General features: G+C 40.5%; 1 protein-coding gene across 8 annotated transcripts in view; it reads left to right on the forward strand.

Annotated features, from left to right (window-relative positions):
* Positions 1-27,858, forward strand: part of CDC42BPA (CDC42 binding protein kinase alpha) — a 158,448-nt gene extending 130,590 nt beyond the window's left edge. For 2 of the 8 annotated variants that reach the window (XM_085218903.1, XM_085218908.1), the window contains 11 exons: positions 678-894; positions 1,785-1,847; positions 2,400-2,993; positions 4,914-5,011; positions 6,013-6,097; positions 7,604-7,727; positions 8,163-8,280; positions 15,273-15,458; positions 20,221-20,338; positions 21,250-21,407; positions 23,141-27,858. In XM_085218903.1, coding sequence (XP_085075029.1) covers positions 678-894; positions 1,785-1,847; positions 2,400-2,993; positions 4,914-5,011; positions 6,013-6,097; positions 7,604-7,727; positions 8,163-8,280; positions 15,273-15,458; positions 20,221-20,338; positions 21,250-21,407; positions 23,141-23,272 — 1,893 coding nt within the window. In that variant the 3' untranslated portion in view covers positions 23,273-27,858. Of the gene's footprint in view, positions 1-677; positions 895-1,784; positions 1,848-2,399; positions 2,994-4,913; positions 5,012-6,012; positions 6,098-7,603; positions 7,728-8,162; positions 8,281-13,143; positions 14,989-15,063; positions 15,133-15,272; positions 15,459-20,220; positions 20,339-21,249; positions 21,408-23,140 lie in introns of those variants that run through there. The other 6 variants (XM_085218911.1, XM_085218906.1, XM_085218904.1 and 3 more) reach the window with 6 other exon arrangements.
* Positions 27,859-27,869: the final 11 nt, after the last annotated feature.

Raw genomic sequence — 27,869 nt, forward strand, 5'->3', positions numbered from 1 at the left:
CAGTGTAACATATTCATAAAAATCTGTCATTTACATTGTATCAGAGGATTTTGCCATCATTGATTTTTCTATAACTCTTCTGGATATGTAATTGAAGATTTGACCTCTGTGAAAAATCTTTGGTGTCTAATTCCCGTATCATTTCTTTTCTGTTCCATTGTATTCCACTCCTTGACTTTCCTGCTTTCAGACTGTTCATTGCTCTGCATGCTAAGAGGAGATAAATATTCCAAAGTAGTTTTCACTTTTATCTGTTTCAGTTGTACCAAGTACATGAAAAATTTCGTAAATCATTCTTATGTATATACCATTCCTATTGTATTAATTAACAGTGAAAACTGTCATTTAAAAAATGTGGTACGCTTTGTGAGAAATGCTCTACGTTACAAAATTACTGAGATGAACAGATGTCTGTCTGATTCAGAGTGAGTGTTTCCTTATTACAGAATGAGTATAAACGCATATAAGAAAATAAAATTTTCAGATTTTGCTGAGTTATTCACATTAGCTTTTTCTGTGATAGAGTTTTTCTATTAAGTAAGGCTAAATTTTTTGCATTCTTAGCTCAGACAGCTAATTGAAGAAACATCTAAATGCATTTGATATCCTTGTATAAATGATCAGGATGAAATCTTTTATTGCTTAAGATTTAAAATATATATTTAAAATTTTTTCAGGTCACAGCTTCCCAACTCTCTGCAACCAGTAATAAGTGTTCAATCCTGATTCTAACAGACGGTGAGAATGAAAAAAGCAAGTGGGTAGGAGTGCTGAATGAATTGCATAGGATCTTGAAGAAGAACAAACTCAAAGACCGCTCAGTCTATGTTCCCAAAGAAGCTTATGACAGCACCTTACCCCTCATCAAAACAACACAGTCAGCAGCAATCATAGGTATGAAATAAATAAGAAGTCTGATTCAGTAATAGCATTCCCCCATACATACACATTCATAATAATGAGCTGTATTGGCTAACAGTTGGATTTTACTGTTTTGCTATTCTGTAAAGATAAGTCCTTCCCTGGGCAAAATTAGAGCCATAAAATAGTGTAAATCACTGATTTTTACAATAGTCTGCTTCTGCTACCAGAGAGAGAATTGGAGAGTTGAAAAAGAGTTTAGTAATTTTAAATGCAACCACACAAAATATGTTGAACTCAGATTATTTGAATTTGATGTTCTAATTATTTCAGTGTCAGTAGTATACTTAAATAGTCCAAGTGATTTATTAAAAATAATGTTTCTTGTGTTATATCTGCTAACAGAAGAAATGGGAAAATGTGGGTGTTTTTTTTTGTTTTTTTTTTTTTTAGAAATTTGAAAGTCTGGGTGGTTTCCAGTGTTTTGTTTAGTTTTGGTAGATCATAGAATCATTAAGGCTGGAAAAGACCTCTAAGATCATCTAGTCCAGCCGTCCACCTACCACCAGTATCATCGTCTAAATCACAGCTCGAAGTACTACATCTGCCCTTTCCTTAAACACTTCCAGGGAAAGTGACTCCACCACTTCCCTGAGCAACCTGTTCCAATGCCTGACCAGTGCCTTCTTTCTGAAAAGTAGTCCTTCCAGATATCCAACCTGAATCTGCCTTGGTACAACTAGAGGCCATTCCCTCTTGTTCTGTCACTAGTTACCTGGGAAAAGAGGCTGTGTTGGTTAAGGCTTTTTATTTCAAGATATTAAAAAACTGTTAATCAGAATTATCACACTTGTTGAAAAGGTATTTTGAAACAAAAATAACCTATTTTCTTCCTTCTTTTTTTTTTTTGATTAATATCACAGATCATGAAAGAATAGCACTGGGGAATGAAGAAGGGTTATTTGTTGTGCATGTCACCAAAGACGGTAAGAGACTGGAAACTGATAATAATTTCCCTTAATAATCAGAAAGTGACTTCATGAGGTTTTTTCTCTTTCAGTATCCCCCAGTTTCATTTTACTTGGTTTTTCTGTATTATCAGCTGGGCAGCCCTATGCGAGAGCAGATGATCAAGAAGCTGTTCTGTGTGCTTTCTGTTTTGGGTATCTATGACTTTTGCCTTCTCTTCTGCTGCGCACTTCAGTAAGGAGGCTGGCTTGGTCTTCACTGTAACCTCCTCCTTAGTGCTGGAAATTAAACCTCAGATTCAATAGAGAGGAGACATGACTATTTTTAAAATGAATTCTTAATAACACTTATTGAAGTGCCTGCTTGTCCCTTTTTCTGATGAGTCAGATTTTATCCAGCCATTATCAGTTTTGGTATCATTAAAATACAAGTTTTTATTCTTGTATATTTAAATAAAGCAAAGGAGCAATAAAGGGAATTTCTTGTGCTTAGCCAACAGAGTTTTTAATTGGTTCACATTTTACCATCATATATTTGAGTTTTGGTGTTTCTGTTTGGTTTTATTTTAGAGATAATCCGTGTTGGTGATAATAAGAAGGTTCATCAGATTGAGCTTATCCCAAGCGAACAGCTCATTGCAGTAATCTCAGGACGAAACCGTCACGTGCGACTTTTCCCTATGACAGCCCTGGATGGAAGGGAGACTGAGTTTTATAAGCTGGCAGAAACAAAGGGCTGCCAGTCAATAGTTTCTGGACATGTGCGCCATGGAGCCCTTACATGCCTGTGTGTAGCTATGAAAAGGCAGGTCCTCTGTTATGAACTAAATCAGAGTAAGACACGTCACAAAAAGATCAAGGAGATCCAAGTCCAGGGGAACGTCCAGTGGATGTCGATCTTCAGTGAGCGACTTTGTGTGGGCTACCAGTCAGGTTTCTTAAAACATCCCCTTCATGGAGAAGGCAGCCCATACAGTCTGCTCCATCCAGATGACCACACACTATCATTTATCTCACAGCAGCCAACTGATGCCATCTGTGCAGTCGAGATCTCAAATAAAGAATACCTGCTGTGTTTTAGCAGCGTAGGGGTTTACGTTGACTGCCAGGGCCGAAGGTCGAGACAACAAGAATTGATGTGGCCTGCAACTCCATCATCTTGCTGTAAGTTGCTCTGTGTGTCACTTTAACTTGCTCTTATACATTGAAGTGATCTCTGCTCCTATTAATATTCACAGAAAGTGAAATACAAGGAAAATTGCCCAACAGTTAAATGAAGACTCAGTTTCTGTGTCAGCAGCTTTAAATCTCATCAGAGGGTTTAAACTTGATCTCATTTACACTAGCTTTGCAAGCTCTGTAACATACATATGCTGTTGTAGCTAGCATAAAAAGAAATCAAAGGTCTGGATTTTGAAGTAAGTTGCCCGATGTCTGATTTGTAAACTCATGGCCTGTACTCTAGAACAGCTGAAAGCCTTAGGTCCTAGAGGGGCTATTTGGGATCTTTTTGCATTCACTACTACTGAAACTAGACTGTTGTTGTTTAAAACCTTGAAATTTGATTGATCTTTGTCTCAGCATTGTGATTCAAACTTTCTTGATGTCATCAGGATCTGATAGTTTAACTTGTCTTTCTCTTAATGGTACTGAGTCTTGCTTATTATGTTTTTTTCTTTTCGTGTTCCTCCTTCATTCTCTCAACTTGTTTCTTGTTCATCTTGTTCATATTCTCTCTTTCCTCACTTTTTTTTTTTTTTTTTAATTCAGCTTTTAATTTTTTACCTCCTCTTCCTCCTCTCCCTCTTCCTCTCCGAAATACAACATCTGGCAGGCAATGTAGAAAATGTATTTCCTAACCTTAAGGAAAAAAAAAACCATGATGTTTTTCAAAATTTCAATTACCAATAAGACATATGTTAAGCATTTATTATATATATATTTTTAAAGTTGGAGCTTTATATTTGTGACAGAGGAAAAAGTGCAATGCCTAGCTTCCTCTTTTTGTTGCCTTTCTAAGTGTTCTTGAAGAGTAGCCAAATTTGTCCTCAGATTGTTTGCAAATGAGCACAGTCTTAGGCTGATTTTTAAGACAGCCTGCCTTCTTACTTCACTGTGGCAGCTCTGCAGTCATGCTGCAGGGGGAGATTAATGTTTTTCCTGGTCTGAGTGAAGCCCCTTCTGAATGTGAAAGGATCCATTTTTACAGGTTGTGCGTCACTTCTGTTTTTCAAGCAAGAGCATGATTATTACAGTATCAGTACTCAAATAGTGAATGAATCAAAACGAAAGTTAAAAAACAGATATTTTCACATGTATGACGTCTGTGTCATTGACACTTGTGGAATTTCTTTCATTGCCCTTAAACAAAGCAATTTGATTTAGTTCCAACTGAAAATAGTGGTATATTTTATAGCAAAACTGTTACAGTTAAACATAAATTTGATGCTTTTGTTATTCTTGGCAGACCATGGCAGTCTTTTTGGCGACATGGAAATACTGAATTCTCTTTAGTGGTCCCAGTGGAACAAATTTCATGTTGGGGACATGTGCCAGATGAGTAGCATAGAATTCTCTTTACAGTCTGGAAAACACAAAAAGAGAATTAGAGCTAGAAGGAAACATGAGCACTATGTCATGGTGCTTAGTGCCAACTGATGTTCACTTAGTATGGACTCCAGAGACCAAACTCATTCAAACAACTGACGGCTCTTAAATAACAATAAATTAAATACACATCATGTACTAAAAACTCTTAAAAATAGAATTTTTAGAGGAAAAAAGCATTGAAACACATCAGTGCTTGGCATTGTAAGTTGGAACCCCATGTAGTAAAAATAGTTTGGTTCTGCATAGTTAAAAGAAAAATCTTCTGATGGTTTTGGGTTTTAGGTGTTGGTTTGCTTTTACAATAGATTTCATGATCTTTTTTTTAGTTATAACATATTTTTTAAGCCAAGGTTGTTGTTGGATTGTAGTTTTGTTTTGTGTGTTTCTTAGTAGTAGTAGTATGGTCAGACCCTGAGAAGTTGTGTATCACCAGCCCTGTCTAAAAGCACATGACAATATATCATTCCGTCTCAGGTTACAATGCACCATACCTCTCTGTGTATAGCGAAAATGCAATTGATATCTTTGACGTGAACTCCATGGAGTGGATTCAGACTATTCCTCTCAAAAAGGTAACTTGCTGTTTTGATATCAGTTAAAGAATATGGCTACACTGTGATATTTCTTTGTTGTGGTCATACAGTGCTGTTTTTAAGGACATTAGAGATTGTCATTAAAACTGCCTGTTTTAAACATAATTGAATTAAAAGAAGTATTACAACAGAATTCTGTCAGGTTTTGATCACTTATTGAATGGAAGCACTTTTTGAAAACCTGGCACTACCTTGATATTTAGGAGGTTTTGCAGCTGCAGCAAGCTTCATAGCCAGGGCAGTTGATACCTCACGCCTATCCATGTTGGAGAGGCATTTGAATAGTATCCTTGGTAGTATGCTCTGACTGAAGTAGTCAGGCAGTTGGACTCAATCTTTGTAGGTCCCTTCCAACTGAATCGTTCTCTATTTAAAGCTGGGGAGAGAAAGGGTTGTTTCTAACACAGTTGGAGAGTGGAATGGTTGTTTCCTTATGAAGCCGTAGGTCAAAAATATTAGTAGGTTTTAGCAATCTGTATATAGTCTTAACAAGTCAAAAAGTGTAATTGTGACATAATACTAACGCAAACCAAAGGCACAGCTTAGTGGTTTGTGCACGTCTTAGATAAAACTATACTGTTATATGAAGTAGGCTTCTTATGGAAATATTTATATGAATGCTGGTAGGAATGGTGTTAAGCCTGGGTCTTTAAAGGGAATTTTAGGCAGCTCTCTGTGTTCTAGATCTCCAAACAGGAGTTTAAAATCTAAAATTGCCCTTACCTCAGCTTTGAGGATTTAATGACTCACAACTGTTACTTCTGAGAGCATGCATGTGTCATGAGAGGGGAAAACACTGCTTCCTCCAGCCTCTTTTCTTCTTTGAAGCAAACTTTACTCTGGCCGGTTACACTGTTCTGCTGTCTGGTTGATTTTATAACAGTACTGCATTTATTAAGTTTATATTGCTCCCTGGAGCTTTTAGAAGAAGATGTGCTATATAAATATGAGTTACTAAAAAGCTGTTTTCCTTGCTTCAGGTACGACCCTTGAATACAGAAGGATCACTCAACCTTTTAGGTTTGGAGACAGTTAGATTAATATATTTCAAAAACAAAATGGCAGGTAAGTAAAGAGGACCTGATTTTCATCACAAATGTTTTTGTTTAGTAAGAGCATTTTGGGAGAGAGCCATGCTTATAGATTCCACAGTAGTTGTAATGACATAGTAGTCTGATAGGCAGATAGTCTTGATATATATATATTTTTTTTCCTCCTAAATATGCACTGAAAACTTTTAAATGTCTGGAAACAAGAGAATGATGAGTTTTCCCCCCAGATCTGCTAGTAAATGCCAAAATGACATCTACCTATGCCTTCATAGTTTAAGGATTAATAGTTATCTTGGCAGCGCTGGATAGAAATTAATACTATACTTGACCTAAAGAAGCCTTTCCCAAGGATAAAAAAAAGTATAGTTTTATATATTCTTAACTTATAATTAGGGCCATAGATGATTGTGTGCCAAAGTGTCAGTTTTATAAGTGAATTTATGTTATGAGTCTTCTTTTTTTCTTTGTTGGAACACACTTCGTAAGCATAAAACTGCGTAATATACTTTACTTAAGTGAGAGGTGTGATCTATGCAGTTTAGCAATCAAAAGCTGTGTGTGTTTTTAGCAACTATTCTGAAAGTAGTGAAAATAAACTCTCAAGTATACTGTTGTTGACAGTATTTCATTGTTTACTTAAATTATCTGTGAGCAAATTAGTGCAAAAGAAGTGGCACCCATAGAGAGGAACAATCTCGTGGATGTGTCATGAAGTCTGCAGTTGATCTTAGGGAAAAAGGAGGTTTCAATTCCATACAAAAACTATTCTTGTTCTCAGCAGTAGTTGCTGGATATGTTCAAGTGTATTAAATTTAACCTTAGTTTTAGTGTGTATAAAAGAAGGCGAAGCAGTTGCATTCATTCAAAACGATATTCCTGTTGTATGTTGATCATCACTGCACATTTCACATTTTTATTGAAGATGCCTTGCCAGACCTACACATATGGAATAAAAATCTTCCCGCTTCCCACAGTTGCAGCAAAAAATATCAGAGTTCAAATATTTGAGGAAATGAATGGAATAGGATATTGCATTGAGTTTCCAGGTGATTGGCAGAACAGGGCTTTTAGCGGTTTTCACTGAAGGTTGCCAAAAAAAGTTTGAGAAAGAGGACTGAGATCCTTTCCTGCACACCTAAATGTTTCCAGGCTCTTGGTTCTTCACTGTGAGAAGACACATAGTAGACTTGTTTACGTGTCAAAGTATGTTTCATACTGTAAAGATTTTTCAAGAATGTTTTCCTTTTAAAGGGAAGATAAAGGTTTTGTTTGAAGGAATCTATACTATTTTGAGAAATAGTTGTGGCAACTTGCATGTGAAGATGGATTAAGTCTGCTTTTGTATAACAGAGTAAAAAGTGATCAAGAAAACTCCTAAATCAAGGAGCGTTTATTCAGGGAAATTCATGGGAAATGGGTGGTGTGCTGCACTAGCAAGAGCAGAGAAAATGTCTTTTGGTTATTATTCCATGTATGCCCAATGAAGTGGCCCACTGGATCATTTTTGTATTGATTCCAGAGGGTGATGAACTGGTGGTTCCTGAAACATCAGATAACAGCCGGAAGCAAATGGTTCGAAACATCAACAACAAGCGCCGCTATTCATTCAGGGTACCAGAAGAGGAGAGGATGCAGCAGAGGAGGTCAGTGTTCAACCTGTACTTGTCTTCTGCACTGGCTGCACAAGTAATTTCACTGATTGAAATAATCTGAAACAGCTGTTGTTTGGAATGCAAGTTTCTACATACAGTGTAGAGGTGCAATATGTAGGTGTAATACAGCAGTGTGAGTTCTGCTCTTGCTCATCCCACAGAGCTTTTTATCAGCTCATAGTGTTTGTATATTCTTAATGGTAGCTGTTAGGTGTATGGGCAGTTAGCTTGCAAAACAGCATTCATTTGTTCTGGGCCATAACTCTCTTCAGGGTAAAAATCTGTACATACTAGTGCTGAGAGCAAGAGTTTATTACTGTTAAAATGGCTAAATAGTTAATTTCCATTTAAAATAGCTGATAATCAGAGCTTTAAATGACTATTCTCACCTTGCACAAGATTCCTGAACAGTATTTTCTCTTCCAGGGAGATGCTACGCGATCCAGAAATGAGAAATAAATTAATTTCTAACCCAACTAATTTTAACCACATAGCACATATGGGTCCTGGAGATGGTATACAGATTCTCAAAGACCTTCCAATGGTAAGTGCAGAAGTATATGTGAGAGTGACTTACTTCAAGAGGCTACAAATAAGAAAAACAACTACAATTTTGGATGTATGTTGAGAGTGTTTGATCTGTTTCGTATCAGTGGCAATGTAACTAGGTAAATGACATGGAACATGCTCAGATGTTAGTGATTAAATGAACAGGATGACACTTGAGGGCGAAGGAAGGAATGACTAATATCTCCTGGGTTTAAAGACAGATTAGTCTCTCAGTACTGATTATAGTTTTTCTAACACATAAGAAGATACACAATTAAGAGGATTTGTGCCAGGATTCTGTATGGAAATGGAAAGAGAAATTCCTTTCTTCATGAACTATATTACTGTAAGTTCAATTCCTTTCTTCTCTTCTCGTCCTTACATCCAGTTTAGCCTCTCTCTCTCCAATCTCTTCTCCTTAGACAAGTGAAAGTTTAGCAGTATATAGTAACCAAATTTCTTTCTGTGAATAAGATGCTATTTTCTCATTTCCTTTCCAAATTAATTATTATCAGTGAAACAGAACTTCTTACTTAAATACTAACCATAGTGCACACGTATGTCTGTTTCCACAAAGCCTTATTTAGGAAATACTCTCCTTGAAGTTAGTGTAGTTTTTGCTGAGATACAGGTGAATTAATATTAGGATTTTATCATATAGCTTACTTGTAGCTATGTTGAGCATCTTGTTTGTGTGTTATGTATTACTTTCTAAATTCATTCATGATAGATGTGATGCAGGATATGATAATGAACTCTGTAAGAAAGATCAGATTATATGATACTAATAGATGATATGAGTACCTCCATAAGACATAGGCATATAGCATATTTGTTAACTAAATGGAAGAGTGGGATGCCAACGAGAGAGACCTGAACATGCCCGAAAGTGAGCACATGAGAATCTAATGAGATTTAACAAGGCTACATGCAAAGTGTTGCACTTGGATCGAGGCAATCCCAGGTATGAATACAGACTAGGAAAAGAACTCCTTAAGAGAGCCCTGTGGAGAAGGATTTGAGCATTCTGGTGGATGAAAAGCTAGACATGAGCAGCAGGCTTGCAACCTGAAAGTCCATCAGTTTTCTGGGCTGCATCCAGAGTGGAGTGGCCAGCGTGGAGAGGGAGGGGAATTGTCCCCCTCTGCTCTGTTCTTGTGGGGCTGCATCTGGAGTACTGTGTCCAGGCCTGGGGCCGCCACAGTACAGGAAGGATGTGGAGCCGTTGAAGCAGGTCTAGAGGAGTTGATCAGAGGGCTGGAGCAGCTCTCCTAAGAGATAAGATTAATGGAGTTGGGCTTATTCAGCCTGGAGAAATGAAGGTCCAAGTGAGACCTAAGTGTGGCCTTCCAATACTTGAAGGGAGCTTACGAACAGGAAGGGACTGACTTTTTACACTATCTGACAGTGGTAGGACAAAGGGAAATAATTTTAAACTAAAAGATTTAAGTTAGATGTTAGGAAGAAATTCTTTACTCAGAAGGCAGTGAGGCCCTGGCACTGCTGCCTAGATCTGTGGGTCCCCCATCCTTGGAGGCTCTCAATGCCAGGTTGGATGGGCCTTGGGCAGCCTGAATTGATGGGGGTAGCCCTGCCCACGACTGGGGGTTTGAACTAGATGATATTTAACATCCTCTCTAACCTAAGCCATGCTACAATCACTTTGGCAGTGCTGTCTAAAATAATCATCACAATTGCTTGGAGTCAAGGCAGGATGTAGGAGGGCTTTTCAGTATCTGAAAAACTAAACAGAAGTAACAGTAAGACTGGAAAAGAAACCTTGCAGCTGCAGTAGTTCATTGGTTTAGCATCTTCTGGTTTTCAGGTTTCCAGGTTCTTGTTTTATCTCACTTTTGCAAAAACTGTGCTTTATGTTACACTGTACTTTAAGATCTTCATCTTGTACATGAACCCTTTTGGCACTAGCTTTTACTTGTGTGAGGATAGGCAGGGAAGAGAAAGGATTTCCTTTAGATCTCATGAGAGACACTTAGAAGAGCCAATAAGACTCAGTGCAGTTGAGCAATGAGCAATGAGTGTTTTGTGTATGTGTGTGTTTATAAATGAACTAATAATGAAAAGGAGAAGGCTGGTTCTAGGAAACAAGACAAATCCAAGAGGAGTTGGCTGACTTTTTCTCAGTTGGCTGTATGTATATATATGTACAGTGTTTAACAAGTAATGATAATTTGCTTCAGGGCAAGATGCAAATCCAGACTTCTTTGTAACTTTCTTTTCTGCTGGGTTCCTTCAAGTACTTCTGGCTTTTCCTTAGCAAAGAAAATAAACTACTACTGCTAAAAGATGTCATAATTCACACAATTGTTGAAAGTTCATGGGAATCGAAAGTTGAAAAGACTCTTAATCAAAACATTGCCCAAATCTGTCAACTGTAAAATAAGGAATAATGTTACCTATTGCTGGAAGTTTTCCAGATTCTCAACTGGATTAATATTTCTTCAGCTGTGTCATCATTAAATGGCTTTTGGCTTTAAATTCATTCCAGTTACACAAATCTTGTATTGGGTCAAAGGTCATGTTTGGAGATATGACTGGTACTTTGCTTATTAACCATCAACATGATGTTTTAAAAGAAATTTAGGAGTCACTTTCTACGCTATAGAAGGAACAATAGAAGATGCTAACAGTATAGAATTGGCTTCTGCACTCATTTGACTGCTTCTTTCTAAAATTGCTATTGAAAACTCCCTTGTTGCAAGTAGTCTTAATGCTTGCAGAAGTCACTGCAGGTAAAGCAAATTTGGTGTCTGTTATCCCAGTAGCTCCTTGCAGTGTCATTGTTTGTATTCCTTCCAGTACAGCACCAACCATGGGACTTAGAAGTAGGTGAACTTGAAAGTGTAACTTGAGATTAGGAAAAAGAAATTCTCTTACAATCTAATTCTGCCCAGGCCGCTTTCTCTTTCCTACCCATTTCCTGTAAGGTGTTTGACTGGACACAGTCTTGGCGTAGTCTGATCCAAGCTGCCTGCTTTGTTTTCTCTGGCATGAAAACAGAGGACAGGGAGAGCTGTGTTTGCAGCTGGCATTATATTTGGAGTCCAATGTCTTATTGGAAAGACAAAAAAAAAAAAAAGAATAAAAAGAGAGGATGGATATAGGACATTCTCTGGAAAGTCAGTACGTGAAGTAAAGAATACTCATCCAGTCTTACATACAGTTCATCTGTACGACGGTTTCTTTTCAAAGATATAAAATTATTTCAATAGATTCAAGCCTTGCTCCAAATGGTGAAGAGCTTTGTTTGTTTGTTTGTTTGTTTGTTTGTGTGTGTTTCTTAGCATGTGTGATTATTTTGCAGCCAGAGTATCTACTTTATGTATTAAATAGGATGTAATTTTTCAGAAGAAAAGGTATTTATCCTTTAAGGTATGTGGGAAAAATTGCAGCATTTTACTTTGGGAATGCTTTGTTTTGTTTGCCCAAAGGGGATGAGGAAATACATTTTTACATTGAAAGGGTGCTGCCACTAGAGGGAACAAGTGGTGCAAGGTCAATGGTTTTCTCAAATTGCCATCATCCAACTATTTTGGTCGATGTTGTTTATGGAATGCAGAAAGTGAATGAAAATGATGGACCAAGCCTTTTTTACTTGCTGTTTCTTCTTGACTTATTCGAGCAATTTCAGATTTGGCTGGGTCTGCTGATAGGAATTTGTTCATCTAGCGTGAATTTTCATGGAATCAGTATAGTATTATGCAGGCAGAAAGGTCCTTGTTAATAGGATTTGATAGAGAATGGATATTTTAATCTCTGCACTGAATGTTATTGTCACAAAGTAACAGCCTAGCTTTTATCTAGCACGCATGGGTGAACTTTCTAAAGCAAATGACAATTTAAATTTTCATTTACTTATTTTTATTTATGATACACACTTTATACATAGCGTGTATATGTATATATAGTGTGTACATATATATGCATGTATAATATAGATATATATGTATACATGAAGTGAATCCAATCAAAACTTGTCTCTGCAAGTCTCACTAACCTGCCTCTGACCTTTTCCAGGCAAAGTGCCTAGAATTGAACAGAGCACGGCATTAAAAGTGGTAGCAGCAGCCTTTGCATGGCAGGCTGCAGTGTACAAGGAGGGCAGGTCACTGCCTGCTGGATGCAGGGCCAACAGGAGTTTGCTGGCTGGCAGCTTACTACTGTCTTAGTGATGTGTTTTAGAAGATCAACTTCAGAGAGCTTAATTTGAATTGCAAAAGTACAAAGTGAAAACCAGATAAATGGAGAATTTAATATGATTACTGTCTGTTTGATGTGCTGTGTAGTAAACAGATGCCTCCGTATGCACAGCATGTCTGTCTGCATGTGAATGTCCTTGCTGATGCAGCCACTCGAGGAGAAAAGTTGCTTTCTCTGTGTGTTGTTTCCAAAGTCTTGGTATGCAACAAGCACGTGACATGAGCAGTGAGATGTGTTTATGGCAAATTGCAGCCTATTCACCTAGTTCTACGGTCTCTCTGTGATGGACACTCTTGTCTTCAGCACAGTCCTGTATTTACACAGAAATGAATATGCCCAAGGCTCAGAATGAGATCACATTTGAAGGAGAATATATTAGAGGCTCAGACAACTTTGCATCCTTCTTTTCTTCATCGCTAGCAGTAACTTAGGAGTCTGGCTTTGACTAGTAAGGATGTGGGCTACAGCATAGCAGAAACTAGAAATTCTTAATTGCAATTTGCAGAGCTGTAATCAGTTCAGATTTGTATTTTATTGACATGGATACTTGATTGGGGTCATTGTTTTGCTGTGTACAATTTAGAATGGTTCGTGTTAGTATATCCCCAAACTTATTTCTGTACGTGTTTTTCTTCCCTAGCAGCCTGTCACCAATTAGCTGGCCGTACAGTCTGGCCTCCCTTCTGCCCTCTTGTCCCTTGAAGCCACTTTATCGTGGATGCTCCTTTGTAGTGAAGATCTGAAATCTGGAACTGCACTAACTGCAGCACAGACCACCTCTCTGTGCACATCAGATTTACAGGATTGATTTTGCTTTCATATTCTGCATGCCTGAGTATTTTACATACAGCAGCTAGTCTCAACTGCCATTATATTTGAACATTATGCTTCAGTTTGATCTCATCATACATGAGCCATTATACTTCCATTACAGATTATGTGTGAAGCTTTGCTTGTTTCAAGTGAGAAACTTTCAGAGTAAATATATATTTGGTATTCTTTAAAGAAAGTGGGAGCCGCATGCATGCATCTAATGGCAGAGTCCATGGAGAGAGTTCCAAGGATTGTTTTTAAAATGTTGCCATATATCGTGGCTTCTTCACATTCATGAATGCTGGCTAAATATCTTCATGGTCTGCAGTTGTCCTACCCTCTGCTTTTCAGCTTGCAATTTTAGGCTCTCCCTTCTCTCCCTCATTGGCTTTTAAGAATGTAGCTGGCTTTGCTGCTGGTTCTCTTGGTAGCAGGTGACTTGCCAAAGTGTGCTTTCATGGACCATTATTGGAATGGTGGGTTCTAGTACTCATATTTAGATGCTGCTAAACTTTCTAATAACAACCTAATGTGTATTATGTCTTAAATGCCATAATGTGGTAATTGATGTTTCATTTAACATGCAAAGCCTCATAATACCTGTGCATTTAAAAAAAAAAAAAAAAAAACACCACAACAACAAAGTTGGATTTTACCAGCTGAGGGAAATGAAGAACAATAACAGTAATGTTTGCTAATATGTATTGGAATGTTATTTAATATTCTTTCAAACTTCAATATGTTCCACATACAAAAAGTAGTGCCTTAGATTTAGTAGAGGGGTAAGCTGAATTTCTACCATGTTGTTTTGTTTCTGTTTTTTAAGTCCTAACATTTCGAATGGTACCCAGATCTGTTTCTTTTAAGGTGATAAAATCAGTTACACAAGGGGAAGGGAAAATTAGATCTGGTGTTTTGATTTACTGGTGGCCTTTGGGCACCATCCACACATCAGGCTGGCCTGCTGGAAGTGTGCAGATGGCACAGGGAGTGAGGTCAAGCCCTGAAACTTCTGTTACATTTAGGTTTACCTGAGTTTTAATAACAAGAGCACTTGTGTCAGCACATTCTATAGAGATCAATCAGAAATTGTTCCTGTTTAATCTACAGCATTAGTTTTCTCCTCCTTTTATGTCACACTTTGGGAGCACATTGCTCAGTTTACCTATTAAAAAAATTTGAATTTCCCAGCACTTTTGCACCTTATCTGGTAAGGGCATACACTTCTGCAGCAAGCAGATGGCGGAGCAAAGTCTGAACGCCTCACTAAAGCTCTGTAAGACGCAGTGATCACACAGAAGGATGTAGGCCTTGTGTTGTCTGTCTACAACGGAGTAAATTGTCCCCGTTGTCTGACTAACCAGTTCACCTTCCTACCCAGTCTGTGTCCCTATCCTGTTGAAACACTGTTCACTCCCGTTAGAAATACTCTGTGTTTGTTGTACGGGTGATACTTAATCTTAATGGAACCGTTAAAATGCATGAAAAACAGAAGAAAATCTCTTACAGTCTTTAACTGTTGTGTATTCTCATCTTTTTTTCTCCCCACTCCATCTCACCTGTGCTCACCTTCCTTTGTGTTATGTCTGTTTTAGATTGTAAGCTCCTCAAGGCAGGGAACTGATTGCTTCTCAACTGTCTGTAAAGCACCTTCTACAACTGTGGTGCTCTTTGAAATACAAATTATAATAAATATTAGAATCGATTCCCAATGAGTTAAAAGTTTTATTTGTTTTTAATGTTTTAGCAACAGCAAGGGCAGCAGGCCCAAGTGACACCATGTAAGGAAGGTGCTCAGAGGACTGGGGGTGACAATGTAAGAACCCGTGTGCTGATGAGTGAGCAGGGCTGCTGTTCGGCTGTCCGTCAGTGTTTGACTGCTCTTGCAGACTGCTGTTGCTAGTGTAACCTGTACAACCATCCTTCATTGCTTTCTCTCTCTGTTGTCTTTGATAGCAGCGCTCCCCTTATCAATTCCCTCATCATCACTCCCGTCTGATCTCCTCTCCGAGCAACTTTGAACACATCTACCACATGACTGTTAATTCAGCTGAAAAATTCCTCTCTTACGATTCCATAAACACTGCATTTTCCCCGCCTCCGTGCTCTGCCCTGGGTACTCCAAACTTTATGACTCAGAGGGTATGGATGGCTGGGTCAGGCGTTCACTCTACTAATACTGTGTGGTTTTCCTTTTGCCTGGCTATTAACATGGGAGAAAAACCCTTGGAAAGTGGTTTCCTTCGCCTGTTCACTGTCTTCTATCACAGCTGATTTGTCTTCTGCTGCCGGCTGTGGTCTTTCAACAGCTCTGATGAGCTAAAAAACAGATACAGATAAACAGAAAAAATGTTTACCAACTGGGCTGAACCTTTTACTGTGAAAATGGCATTTTTAGTTACTAGAAAGGTAACTAGGTGCGGGAAATCTGAATAATGTTTGTGTTTCACACCATACATCTCCAGCAGTCAATGGCAGAGACAGGATGCTGTGTATCAGGTTGTGCTAGGAAAAGGATTCTGGATCTGTCTCTGTTGGACCAAAATTTCAAGCTGTTTGTTTACAGTGAAATAGTGAGAGTGCAGTAATGTTACACGGTACTGTGCACAGTTGGAGAGAGACACAGATTGTGCCTGGGTGGTTTCTTGGTTCAGTTAAAAGAAAATTGGAATACATACAAGCAGGAAGATCAGAAATTAAAGATATCGGGTACTTGTTCATATAGATCCTGTTAATCCTGGTAGTTTTAAAAAGAGTCTGAGGTAAGATACTGTGCTGTAATTATCCTTCCAGTTGGAAAGTAAAATGTGAGGGATGGAAGCGATGCTTTCTTTTTGCTTGTTTTTGTGTATCCTGGCCTGACTTATGTGAGGTTGCTATATCCTATGGTAATACAAGGCCGTACTAAAACAAGCCCTTATATACCTCCTGCTGCATTGTAATTGTGTTCTGTGCTGTGGCCTGCAGTTCTGCTTTGGAACAGTTTTGCAGATAGATCATGAATAATCTGTGAAGCAGATGTGTATAAAAGAAGGGTGGACAGCAGGGCTAGGGAGGCAATTGTTCCCTCCGCTCTGCCCCTGTGAGGTCACATCTGCAGTGTTGTGGCCAGGCCTGGGGCCCCCAGTGCAGGAAGGACATGGAGCTGTTGGACCAGGTTCAGAGCAGGCCACAGAGTTGCTCAGAGGGCTGGAACATCTTTCCTAAGGCAGGCTGAGGGAGCTGGACTTATTCAGTCTGGGGAAATGAAGGGTCCAGTGAGACCTCACTGTGGCCTTCCAGTACCTTGAAGAGAGCTTACAAGTAGGAGGGGGACCAACTTTTTACATGGTCTGATAGTGACCGGACAACAGGGAATGGCTTTAAACTAAAAGAGAGGGGAGTTAGGTTCGCTGTTAGGAAGAAATTCTTTGCTCAGAGGGCGTTGAGGTCCTGGCACTGCTGCCGAGAGCTGTGGGTGCCCCATCCCTGGAGGTGTTCAAGGCCATATTGGGTGGGCCCTGGGCAGCCTGAGCTGGTGGGTGATCTGTGATTCTTCAGTGGTGGATGGTTGCTGAAGGTTTGCATGTGTCTGAGCCGTGCCTGCCACTGTGATGGAAACACTGCTGTTGGTTTCTGTGGCCTTTCAACACTCTTCAGACACATACAGCAAACCTTCACTGCCAGACTGGTTTGCTGTTCTTGATCCCTGTCACTGGGAAGGGGTTTGTAATGCAAATCTGCATCGAACACTAAAGAGAATTTAAAAATACAGGAGGAAAATAAATATTTTTTCCATAAAGCCCCAGAACAAAATTTCACACCATGAACTTCGACTGGTCATGTGCACACTCATGTCACTGTTGTGTAGTGGTCACATACATTAATATCCAAAAATGAAATTGCAGCATTTTGGAAAATACCCTGTGATGACAGGTCTGCATCCATCCTGGCTTTTCTGGAGAAACAGCCTGGAGCATTGAAATTTTGTGCCTCTTTGCCCCTTAGAAGCACTGGAGGTTTAGGCTCGTGTGAAGGAAAGCAGTTGTCTCTTTTTGGCTTCAGGGAAGAGATACTTTAAGCTGTCTCTGGAAAGTAAAGCCGTGGATTTTGCTTTTGTGTCTGCCCATATTCCTCTCCGTGTTTGGAGTTTGTAGTACAGGAACAATAGCAGTCCCTGTGCAGGACTGAATATTGAAACCTGGAGTGTGTAGCAAGAGTTGAAAACGAACCCTTAAAATAGGCTTTTAAGTCATGTCCTGCCATTTCATGAAAGAAGAGCTTAGGTTTACATCATAATGAACAGAACCTCAATTAATACAAGAAAACAAACAACATGATGCACCGTGGACAGAGAAATGCAGGCAAGCACGGTGGGCACTGTGGCAGGTGCTGGGTACAAGCTGGGGCTCAGGAGCACTGCCTCCCAGTGGGGCTGCACCCACTGACTGGTCATTCACTGCTGCATGGCGGGTAACTGCTCAGCAAGCAGCTTCTCTGCTGCTGAGGTTTTTTCTTCAAAGAGAAATCCTGTCACATTTCTCCATTTGGTTCAGCAGCAGGGATGAATTTACCTGCTAGGATTTGTATTGTTAATCCTTATGAGGGGTTTTTGTCTCTAAGTAAAGCAAGCTCGAGTTTTTTGTTTTTTTTTTTTCCCCCTCTGTTTTTAATTTGCTGTGTTTGCTGCTTGATAACTACCGCTAACTGCCATTTATTTTTCTTTGAATCCCCTTTCTGCATTGTGTGCGTATCACTTTGGGTGCAAAGTGCCAGGCTCTCCAGCATGTGCTTCTTTTATTTTAGATCAAAGAACAAGGGAAGATTTGCTTTGTGGAAAAACTTTCTACAAGGAATTACATGGACTTTGCAAACTGAGGTCAAAAAAATAACTATAAGACTACACAACTAAAATAAATTAGTCTTTTTAATGCACCCATTCCTTCCTTCCCCTGATGCCTGTATGTTGCCTGCTCAGTCAGTGTTAAGAAGGTTGGTTTCCTTATCGTTATATATAATTGCTGTCCCTGCTACATGAAATATTGTCAGTTTCTACAAGTACAGAGCTCCTTCCATGCAGCTCCGGCGCACTGGCCACTGCTGCTGCACTTGGCTCTCCTGTACCGTTCTCAAAACACAGCAGCGAGCCATTCCCTGTCCCCGTGGTTCCTTTTGTATCTACTGTAGGGCCACTGGTGTCGGTGCACAGCCAGACTGCTCGCACGGAGCTGTAGTGCAGATCGCTTATGGCATGGTGAGGGACACCAGGAGAGAAATTCAGTGCTGCAGGTTATTTGTCCTCATTTGGGAAACAAAGAGTAAGCAGGAGGCAGCAGTGTGATCCTCAATGGATTTTTGGAAGAGATTTGAAAACAGTGCAGCAGTAGCTACAGGGAGAAGTAAACAGGGCTTTTTCACTGGTAAGCTCTCGTGTATTTTGTTGGTATTTGAGAGATTTTTAATTCTTTCTTTTTTGCATGCTAAAAATCTGTCATTCCTAGGCCACTGGAAGGGCAAAAAGCAGAGTTGACTTTAGTAGCAAAGAGGTCTGTAACAGCAGTGACTCTAAGGGTCATTGTAAAATTGGACTGACAGCAGGTTTTTAACAATTGTCTGATAAAGTCTGCACCACCTGATACCTGTTTTTATAAAGCCTCTATCTGATTATTCATTTTAGAATAGGGCTAGAGAAATGGTGTCTGAGGGTCTTTCAGAGTATCCATCCAGGGGGTGGAAATTTCTCTTCTGTAACATTTCAGCCTAGACAGGTATTGCAATAGGAAATGTGGGGTTTTTTTTGGTTACTTTCTCAGAGTGAGGGTGGGGAAATAATGACATATGAATGGGAAGAAATAACCATTATTGCAGCAAGTGTTTGGTGAAGTGGAAACAAAGTAATATTCAGGGATACCTGCAGCTCTTTTCACAGTCTGCAGCTGTAAATGTTTCCCGAGCCTAATTCTCATTAATGCTAATCACTTAATAGTGTAAATCACATTTGTCTCTTGCTTAGGCAGAGATAAAACAATGGGTATGGATATTTTGGGCTAAAAAGACAGCTTGTATACAAAGAGATGGGTTAAATAAGCTGAGAAGCCTTTTCTCCTAAAGTCAGCTGTAAGCTAACAGAAGCAGAAATAAAATCTCCCAGAAATTATATCAAAGTATTTTTTTTCTTTTAAAGACCTGTGTTTAAGGAGCTGCCATATTCGAATAAAGACACTGTTTTATCTGTTCCCTCAGTATAGGACCGCTTCAATTCAGTGACAGTTTTCAAAAATCTCACTGGGACTCTTAGGCTGCAAACCAGGAGTGATAATGGCAATCCGTAGAGTAACCAGTGGTGGGTGCTCTGAGACTGAAACCATGAAGCTGATTCTGGCTTTGGTTCAGCTGGTGTAGGTCTGAAGAAATGCTGTCCGTATCTTTGGAACCACCTCAGTTATCTGACAGATTGATCCTATGATCCAGTATGTGGATCCATAACTCCACAGGCATTGGGGATTCATATGATGTCCGTACAAAATTGCACGTGCAAGCCACAAGTGGTGGTATCACAGGGAAATTTGAACAAAATCCATAGAAGCATGTGCTCAGAACGCATTATGCAATAGGCATGGAATTACGTCTGTAGCAGCTTAGGCTTGCAAACCATCCTTTCAAGGAAATTCTTGAATTATTAGACCTACCTTTTCAGTTGTCTGCATATGTCCATGTAATTCAGCACTTCATTGTCAGCTGTGTGTGCTTCCATTCTCTGCACTAAATTGCAGAATATTACTTTGCAAATTTTGCTGACTTGCTGCTCAGATAATTCAGCTCTGGTAAGGTTGGGGATTTGTTGCATTCTGAGACCTTCCTCCGTGATGTCCAAGGTTGAGCCAGCAGTCAATAAGAAACATGTTGTTGTGTGTCTGCATTGCAGAATCTTCGGCCTCAGGAAAGTCGGACCGTATTCAGTGGCTCTGTCAGTATCCCATCGATCACGAAATCCCGCACAGAACCAGGACGATCGATGAGCGCGAGCAGTGGGTTAGCAGCAAGTAAGCAATCAGATCTGTGTTGCTTTGGGGCTGTGCACACGTGTGTTAGGGAAGAGCTACCTGCACTGCTTCTCTCTGTGCTGCCACTAGACAGGACTTTCAGAGGCCATGGCTGGCTGTCCTCCCTCTGTGGGCTGGACGGAACTGTAATCTTACTTTCAAAGAAGCCCATCAATAAGGAGCTAGCAGGTTTGACTTCCCACATTTGGCATTTGTCAATTTTTTACAACCGCAGTTAGAATTGAAAAGACATTCTTACTCTTGGGACTTCTTTGCTGCAGCTGAAGTGGTGTAAATTGTTGACAAGTTGTTCACAAGCTCCGCATTTATTAATTTTGTTGCTGAACTCTCTAGAGCTCCTGATGCCTCTCTTGCTGCTAGTGCAAAGAGAGTGTAGTAGAAAACCTGCTGGTACAGAAGAGTTACAATGCATAGGGAACAGCTTTCCTACTGCTGCCATGCTGTCTTTGTGTGCCACAGTCAGCAAAGTGATCTGCGCTGAGATGAGGCAAGCGACTGAATAACGGAGCATGTGAAGATAGCCAACAGACTGCAGAAAGCCTGTATGTCTGCTGTAGTCTGCATGTTCCAGTACGACTCTACCTCTCCCCAGTATAGCTGGGGAGAGATGCCTAGAACAAGGCTGCCACCACAGCAGTTTATTCAACTGCTGTCTTTGTTAGGGACACAGTGACTACTCTCTGCTGTATGCTAACCCTGACATGTCGAGGAGCAGCGGAAAAACTGCATCTAGCATCAGACAAGATAAAAGCACACATTGACGGCAAGCCACGAGCTGAGCATCCTGGGACATGCCAGAGGAAAGCAGAAGTAGCCAGCCAAATAGCCTAACATCTTTTTAGTACCTTGTCTGGGCATCTGCAATGGTTTAATTCCTCTGCACATTTTAGGATCATCTGCACAAAATGGCAGTGCATTGCGGAGGGAATTCTCAGGAGGTAGCTATGGAGCAAAGCGTCAGCCTATGGCATCGCCCTCAGATGGTTCCTTATCCTCTGGTGGCCTGGACCAGGGCAGTGATGCACCAACAAGGGACTATGAGCGAGAGGTGAGTGATAGGATAAAGAGGAAAAAATCTAAGTGCATTGATAAAGATGAGGAAGTTAAATTATGTTGTGGGTTTGGTGTAACTCCTTGATTGCCTGTGAGTTTGGGAATTGCTGTTGAAATGAAAACTCGCTGTTGAAATGAAAACTCACTGTTGAATTTGCGAACTTCTATTTCGTGTGTTTCAAGTTGTGCTGACAAGACTTTGTATGTGATTGTCCCCTGGTATGTGGTAGTGGTGACACTGCACCTCAAATATTGTGGTCAGTTCTGGGCCTCTCACTACAAGGATATTGAGTTGCTTACGTGCGTGCTGAGGAAAGCAACAAAGTTGGTGAAGGGACTAGAAAACAAGGCTTGTGAGGGAATTGGGGTTATTTAGTCTGCAGAGAATGAGGCTGAGGGGAGACCTCATTGCTCTCTACAATTACTTGAAAGGAGGTTGCAGCGAGGAGGATGTCAGTCTCTTTTCTCAGGAGACAAGTGATAAGGTGTGAGAAAACAGCCTCCAGTTGCACCAGTGCAGGTTCAGGCTGGACATTTGCAAGAATTTCTTCACCGGAAGGGCGGTCAAGCATTAGAGCTGGCTGCACAGGGAAGTGCTGGAGTCTCCATCCCTGGAGGTATTTCAGAGATGTATGAATGTGGCACTCAGGGATATGGTTTACAGATGGGACTTGGTAGGTCGGCTTGATGTTTGGACTTGATATTGAAGTGTTTTCCAACCTAGATGGTTCTGATTCTTTTTCAACTCTGGTCCTGGTATTTAACGTGTAGAAAATTCTCACTGTGCTCCTTACATGGGATTTCAGGAGCAGTGAGGCTTCCAAAGATACTGACTGAGCAGACTAACAGCTTGATAGCAACCTCTCACAGCTTGAAGTGCTGATACTCCTTCTGTCCTTTATTTGCAAAGACTCTTAAGCTGTAGTAGCAAACATTTCACAGCAGGTATTTTGTTGTAGTATTCACTCTTGAGTGTCTGAGGTTAATGAGGTTACTTAAGAATTATCATGTAACAATTTCATTTAGAGCAGAAACTGGATTTAATCATTTATATACTGTGCAAAATAAATGCATCATTACAATAGGACAGCAGTGCTAAACTCAGTCCTTTCAACCAAGAAAATTATATGTAGAAGAGAAGTTGACTAGCAAAACTTCCCCAGATTGTGTTCTAACCAAGAAATGTGAAAATTTAGAGCTCACACAGGATTTTCACTGTACAGAAAATATATCCTTCCAGTTAAAACTGGCAGGCAAGTGTCAACCCAAATATGGGTCAGACGTATTTGCACTCTGCTGTACTGTGGAAGAGCTAACTAGACTGACTTGATCTGGATGGATTGAATTAATTTCCTGGGAGCATCACAGAAGAAACTGTGATGAAGCCCATACAATGAAGATTCCACTGTTTAGTACAAGAGCATCTCAGATCTGTGAAAAGGCAGGAGATGTAGCTTACAGCCTGACGCTACACACTGTCATTGCAGAGTGATCTGTAATCTGCAAGAATCCCACAGCTGCTGTGTCCTTCTATCTCCAGGTTATGCCTGCTGTAAGCAAACTGATCTACTCTTAATTCACACCCCTGCCAAGAAAACTTCTCAGAATTTTTGGGCACAAAATATGTGCATGCCTCTGAATCCAGTCACTTGTTGCTCAGACACCTGCGCTCACTCAGACTTTCCATCCTGTTACTTACTGGTGTTTTTCTGTGTATTTTGGCTGCAGGACTCCGACTCGCCGAGACACTCCACTGCATCAAACAGCTCCAACCTCAGCAGCCCTCCCAGCCCTGTTTCTCCTCACAAGACCAAGAGCCTCTCCCTGGAGAGCTCTGACCACGTGAGTTGGGACTCATGAACTGCTTCAGCATTCAGATTTGACACTACAGCAGCTTGCTGTCCCCTTCACTTGCTCCAGTTCACACCTTCACCATCTTAACCCTCCTCATTCCCCACCCGAAAGTCAACTGGGAGTCAGGTAGAGAGGAAGGTAGAAGCTGGTTGTCTGCAGCACTGCCTCACCCTCCCTTCCCCAGATTTGACAGCAGCGAATGAGCAAAGCTAGGGTGTTGGTAAATATCAGATGCTGTAGATTTGTATTAGCATTGGTTTCATCTTTCGCGATTACAGCTGCTTTCATTTTCAAAGACATATATTTATCCTACCCCACAATTCCCTCAAAAGTAACTTAAATAGACCAGACCAGTATCAGCAAGAGAAAATTTAGAGGGATTTGTTTTCGTACAATAGCTCATTGTACTGTACAGAAGCAGCACAGAGACTCCTTCCCCTGCACGGGGAATGATTGGTATGTCAGAGGCACATAAAAGCTTTCAGCCACCATGTTTGAATGTCTATCTGATTGTTGCCAGCAAATCCTTATTGATTAAGATGATGCATATTTTACTACAGTACAGAGTTTAAATAAATACACAGATGTTAGAGTAAAATATGTATGTATATATTAAAAAAGAAAAAAAAAGAAAAAAAAAAAGAAAAAAAAAAGCATTGTGTATGCAGCAGAAGATGGATGCTTATTTAAGAGAGCCTTTAATTTAAGATTTGTGTTGTCCCTGTTTTCATACTCAGTGATATACAGACTTGGAGGCCTGGCCTAAAACCTTTCACAGGACAGATATTCCTTTTGCAAATCATTTGCTGCACTGCTGGGAGAAGCCCCTGCAGTACTTTCCCAACGTTTCTTTATTTCTGGCAGTAGCATCTGAGGCTGTAGTTCCTAAGTTCGTGTTAATCCCCATCCTTTGCAAAAATGACAATGATTGGAAAGCGACCTCCCCGCCCCAACACCCAAGGGCACCCGTCAGCCAGCTGGCCATGCTGGGTGCTGGTGTGTGGCTGTGCAGCTGAGAAACCTGCAGTGGAGGTCCTTACAGAAGCAAGGGAGCTCAGTGCCACAGGATTCAGCAGGAAAACTGTTTCCCTGGGTCAGACTTTGACCGAGCTTCACTAGGAAGGGAGCAGTCTTCCACATCTCTTTCACCATCCCTTAACAGAAACCTGTTACTGTTGTTACCAAATAATAGTTTATAATACACATCAGCCAAACCAGTGCTCTTACTCTGAAGCTAGCTACTGCTGGCTGTGCTGTCACTGTAGCAACGACAAACCTTGAAGACTGACCTCACACTGTTCACACTGTGGCCATCACAGATGCCTGGTCACCCACAACTGCCGTGCGGGTAAGGTTGGTTTTCCTCTCCCTCCCAACCCGTGCTGTGGGTCTGTGCAATTTGCAGTTGTTTCTTTGTGCTCACCTGCTGTTTGGTTCCAGTCGCAGGCCAGGAAGACAGAAAGTATTGCAGTGGGTGACAGAGGCCACTGAGGTTGCAAAAATAAGTAAAAAGCTGAAGCTGGTCATGCAGTCACCGGAATAAATTGAGAAACTGATGTACAAAGGGATGGTAAGAGGAAGATCTCTCTCTCTCTTTAGGTAGCAAAGCAGATGTGTTTTTCATTTAGGAGTGTTCAGATGAGCCTCTTTTCTCAGTAGTATTGTTGCTGGCATTATACTATGACCATACTCAAACATGTAAGGGCTTTTTGTATTTAGAATACTGTTTTTTGTGGGTTTCAGAAACTTGCTATGGCTCTAAAACCATTCCATATTCTTGCAGTTAGCAGTAATATTGTGTTTCAACCGCATAGAAATGTTTGGAGTTTTCCAGTTTCTGTCTTCTGTAATGGAAGTTATAGGTAAGTTCAGACTGTGTACAGTAATTTCCAGGTATGAGCTAAGTGTGGAACAGGGGATGAGACACAGAGATCATCGCCTGTATCATTTTATCCTGCTGGGTCTCCTCAGTAAGATTTCTTTTTCACCTTGAATCACAGCTTGTCCAAGCTTGTCACTGTTACATTAGGACAGGAATTCAACATTTTGTTTTAATAACTGTTGTTTCAAAACCTGTCTCTCTCCAGTTTGGGTTTTTTGGAGTAGCAAAATGGTAATGGTGGTTTGTTTTCACTTCAAAGCTACTACTGTTGCAAGCCCGGCATTTAATACTAAAGGCCTTAGCCAGCAGCTTAGCACTTGCAATCAATTCCTCCTAGAACTGGTTTTCATCCTTGTGAGGGACAGAGAGGCAGGGCATTATTGGCATCACTAGAACTCCACATCAGCTTCTTTTTACAGACTGCCTATTGCTTCCAGTATAGCCACTGATTTTCCCCACAATTCCCTCCTTTTGGTGAAGCATGTCCACACACTTCTCAAAGCCTTTGCAGACTAGTTTTATATTTACTGTATGTTGTATTTAAACATTAATCTTATTTTGATATCGAGAGAAGGCATTTAAACAATAGTCACGTAAGGTAGAGCCGCCTGTGCGACACGTCCCCTGAGAGAGGGTCACCGCATCGTCTTTGTGGACGTTTTTGTAGCTGAGTTAATGCTCTGTCTGAAAATGGAACCCCCAGTGCCACGACACAGCAAACAAAACGACCCAATGTGCCCGTTTGCTGTGTCCTGGTGCCTGCAATCTATTGCTTCTCCAACCCGCTACAAACAGGCATTTTCAGGCAGAGCAGAGGGCAGCTGTGTGACACAACACTCCACAGGAGGAGAGCTCCACAGGACTGCACTGTTTGTGCACCACAGTTTCTAAGCCTGGGCATTTTCCTTTAGGATTACTGTATTTAATCAGTAGGTTGGTACTGTGCATTTTGTTACGCATCTGTTAAAAAGAGAAACAGCAACTGTTCTCTCAGTTGAAAAGCAAATGACCACATCGCTTCTTGGTAAAGAGAAATGTCGTCCTGGGACTTGAATAGTTCTTACGTATTTGGGGACCATTTGATTATACATTCGATTTTAAACCACGCTCATCTTTTTTGTTGGCACAAACACTGAAAAGAAAAGCATTCTGTAGCTGAGCTTTACGCGTTGGGCTGGGGCAAGCAGCTCGGTCATTTGAACTGTAGGACTTTTGCCTGGTATCTCAATGACAGTTGTCTCTTAAGGTTTGATGTCTGCTGCTTTGCACTGTAGCATTGTTTCACCTCCACAGTTTGAGGGCTGCAACTTGTCTGGGGAGCTTGAAACCTCCCCTTCAGTCTGTGACTGTAGCATATGTTCTGTGTACACAGTTATGTGTCTAGCTGATTTTTTCCTTTTGGCTGAGACTGAAGGTATCTCGCATTTATGACACAAACATATGGGCTGTTGGTTTTTGCTTTTTATTGTTAATTTTGCAGGCAACAAAGGATGTGAAGATTCAGGCAGCTACTAAGGACTCCAGATTAGAGAATGCAAAGGTTTGGTCAGTAGGTTTCCCCTGTGCGTGCACGGACACAGACATGTGCTTTCCTTCCACATTTCCTACACCCAAAAGCAGGGTTGGAATATACTCTGCTCCATTTTATCTGACCTGTAGAAAACAGCGCTGACTCCAGAAACCCATCCACGTAGCTGTGGAAGTGGCTGCTTTTCCTCTCTGTTAGCTGCTGCAGCTTGTTAGGAATGCACGTTTTGCTCATCTTAGCGAGTTTCATAACTTGCTGTGCCTGATTTGGTTCTGATAAACTGAACAGCCAACTGTGTTAGTCTCAGGTATGCAGCAGAGGGAAGTAAAGGGTCTTGTCGTAACAAAGAGGTCCCCAGAGCATCGTGTTCTTTCTCATTCCGTTTTATGCACTTCGTTTAGTTTTATACAAATACATTAAAGGTCAAACTATCACAGTGCAACTACCCCTACCTCCTTAGCCTGGGAATCGAAGTGGCACATGTAGCTTCTGCTGTGGGTTTTGGGGTTTTTTCTTTTTACATAGGAGCCGGTTGCTCTAAGGAAATGGGATGGTTTTCTGCACTAGCACCAAAGCACGCAGAAGGGCGCAGGTGTGTTCAGGCTGTGTTTGGCAGGTGCCCTCAGAAGCAGGCCTATGGACTTTCCGTGCTAAATTCCAACTCTGCTTTGTCTTTCTTTCCAGCCGCAGCTTTGTGTAACCTGTTTTCACTTTGTGTTTAAGAAAGTCTCATCCACAGGGAAGAAATCCACAAACAAACCAGTGTTGGTAATTCAGAGCAATTATACCTGCCTTTTTATGTATGACAGTTTCATATCATTTATTTTTAAAATATGGGATTTTTTAGGTTTTTCATTGTAATATTATTGTACAGTTTTGCATGGCATAGATGTAATCACTTTTTTGTTTTAGATTATAAAAGCTGACAAGTGTGCGTGTGGGGGAAAGATTCTGCTTTTTGCCTCTTCTCACTATTTTGTTTAATGCCCTCAGTGTTGTAGGGGACATTGTTAAGAGATTCTCTGCTACAGAACAATGATGTAGATTCTTTTGCACAGAAATATTTAAGGTGGAAAAGTCAACAATGTAAAAATGACTCACCACCAATATTTTATGTTGGTAACACTTAATATTAACCTACTTTGATGTACTGCAATAAAACAGGGAACTGTTAGAAATGTAGATGTTTTGTC

Source organism: Meleagris gallopavo, chromosome 2 (genome assembly GCF_905368555.1).
Source record: "Meleagris gallopavo chromosome 2, MGAL_WU_HG_1.1, whole genome shotgun sequence".
Lineage (NCBI taxonomy): Eukaryota > Metazoa > Chordata > Aves > Galliformes > Phasianidae > Meleagris > Meleagris gallopavo.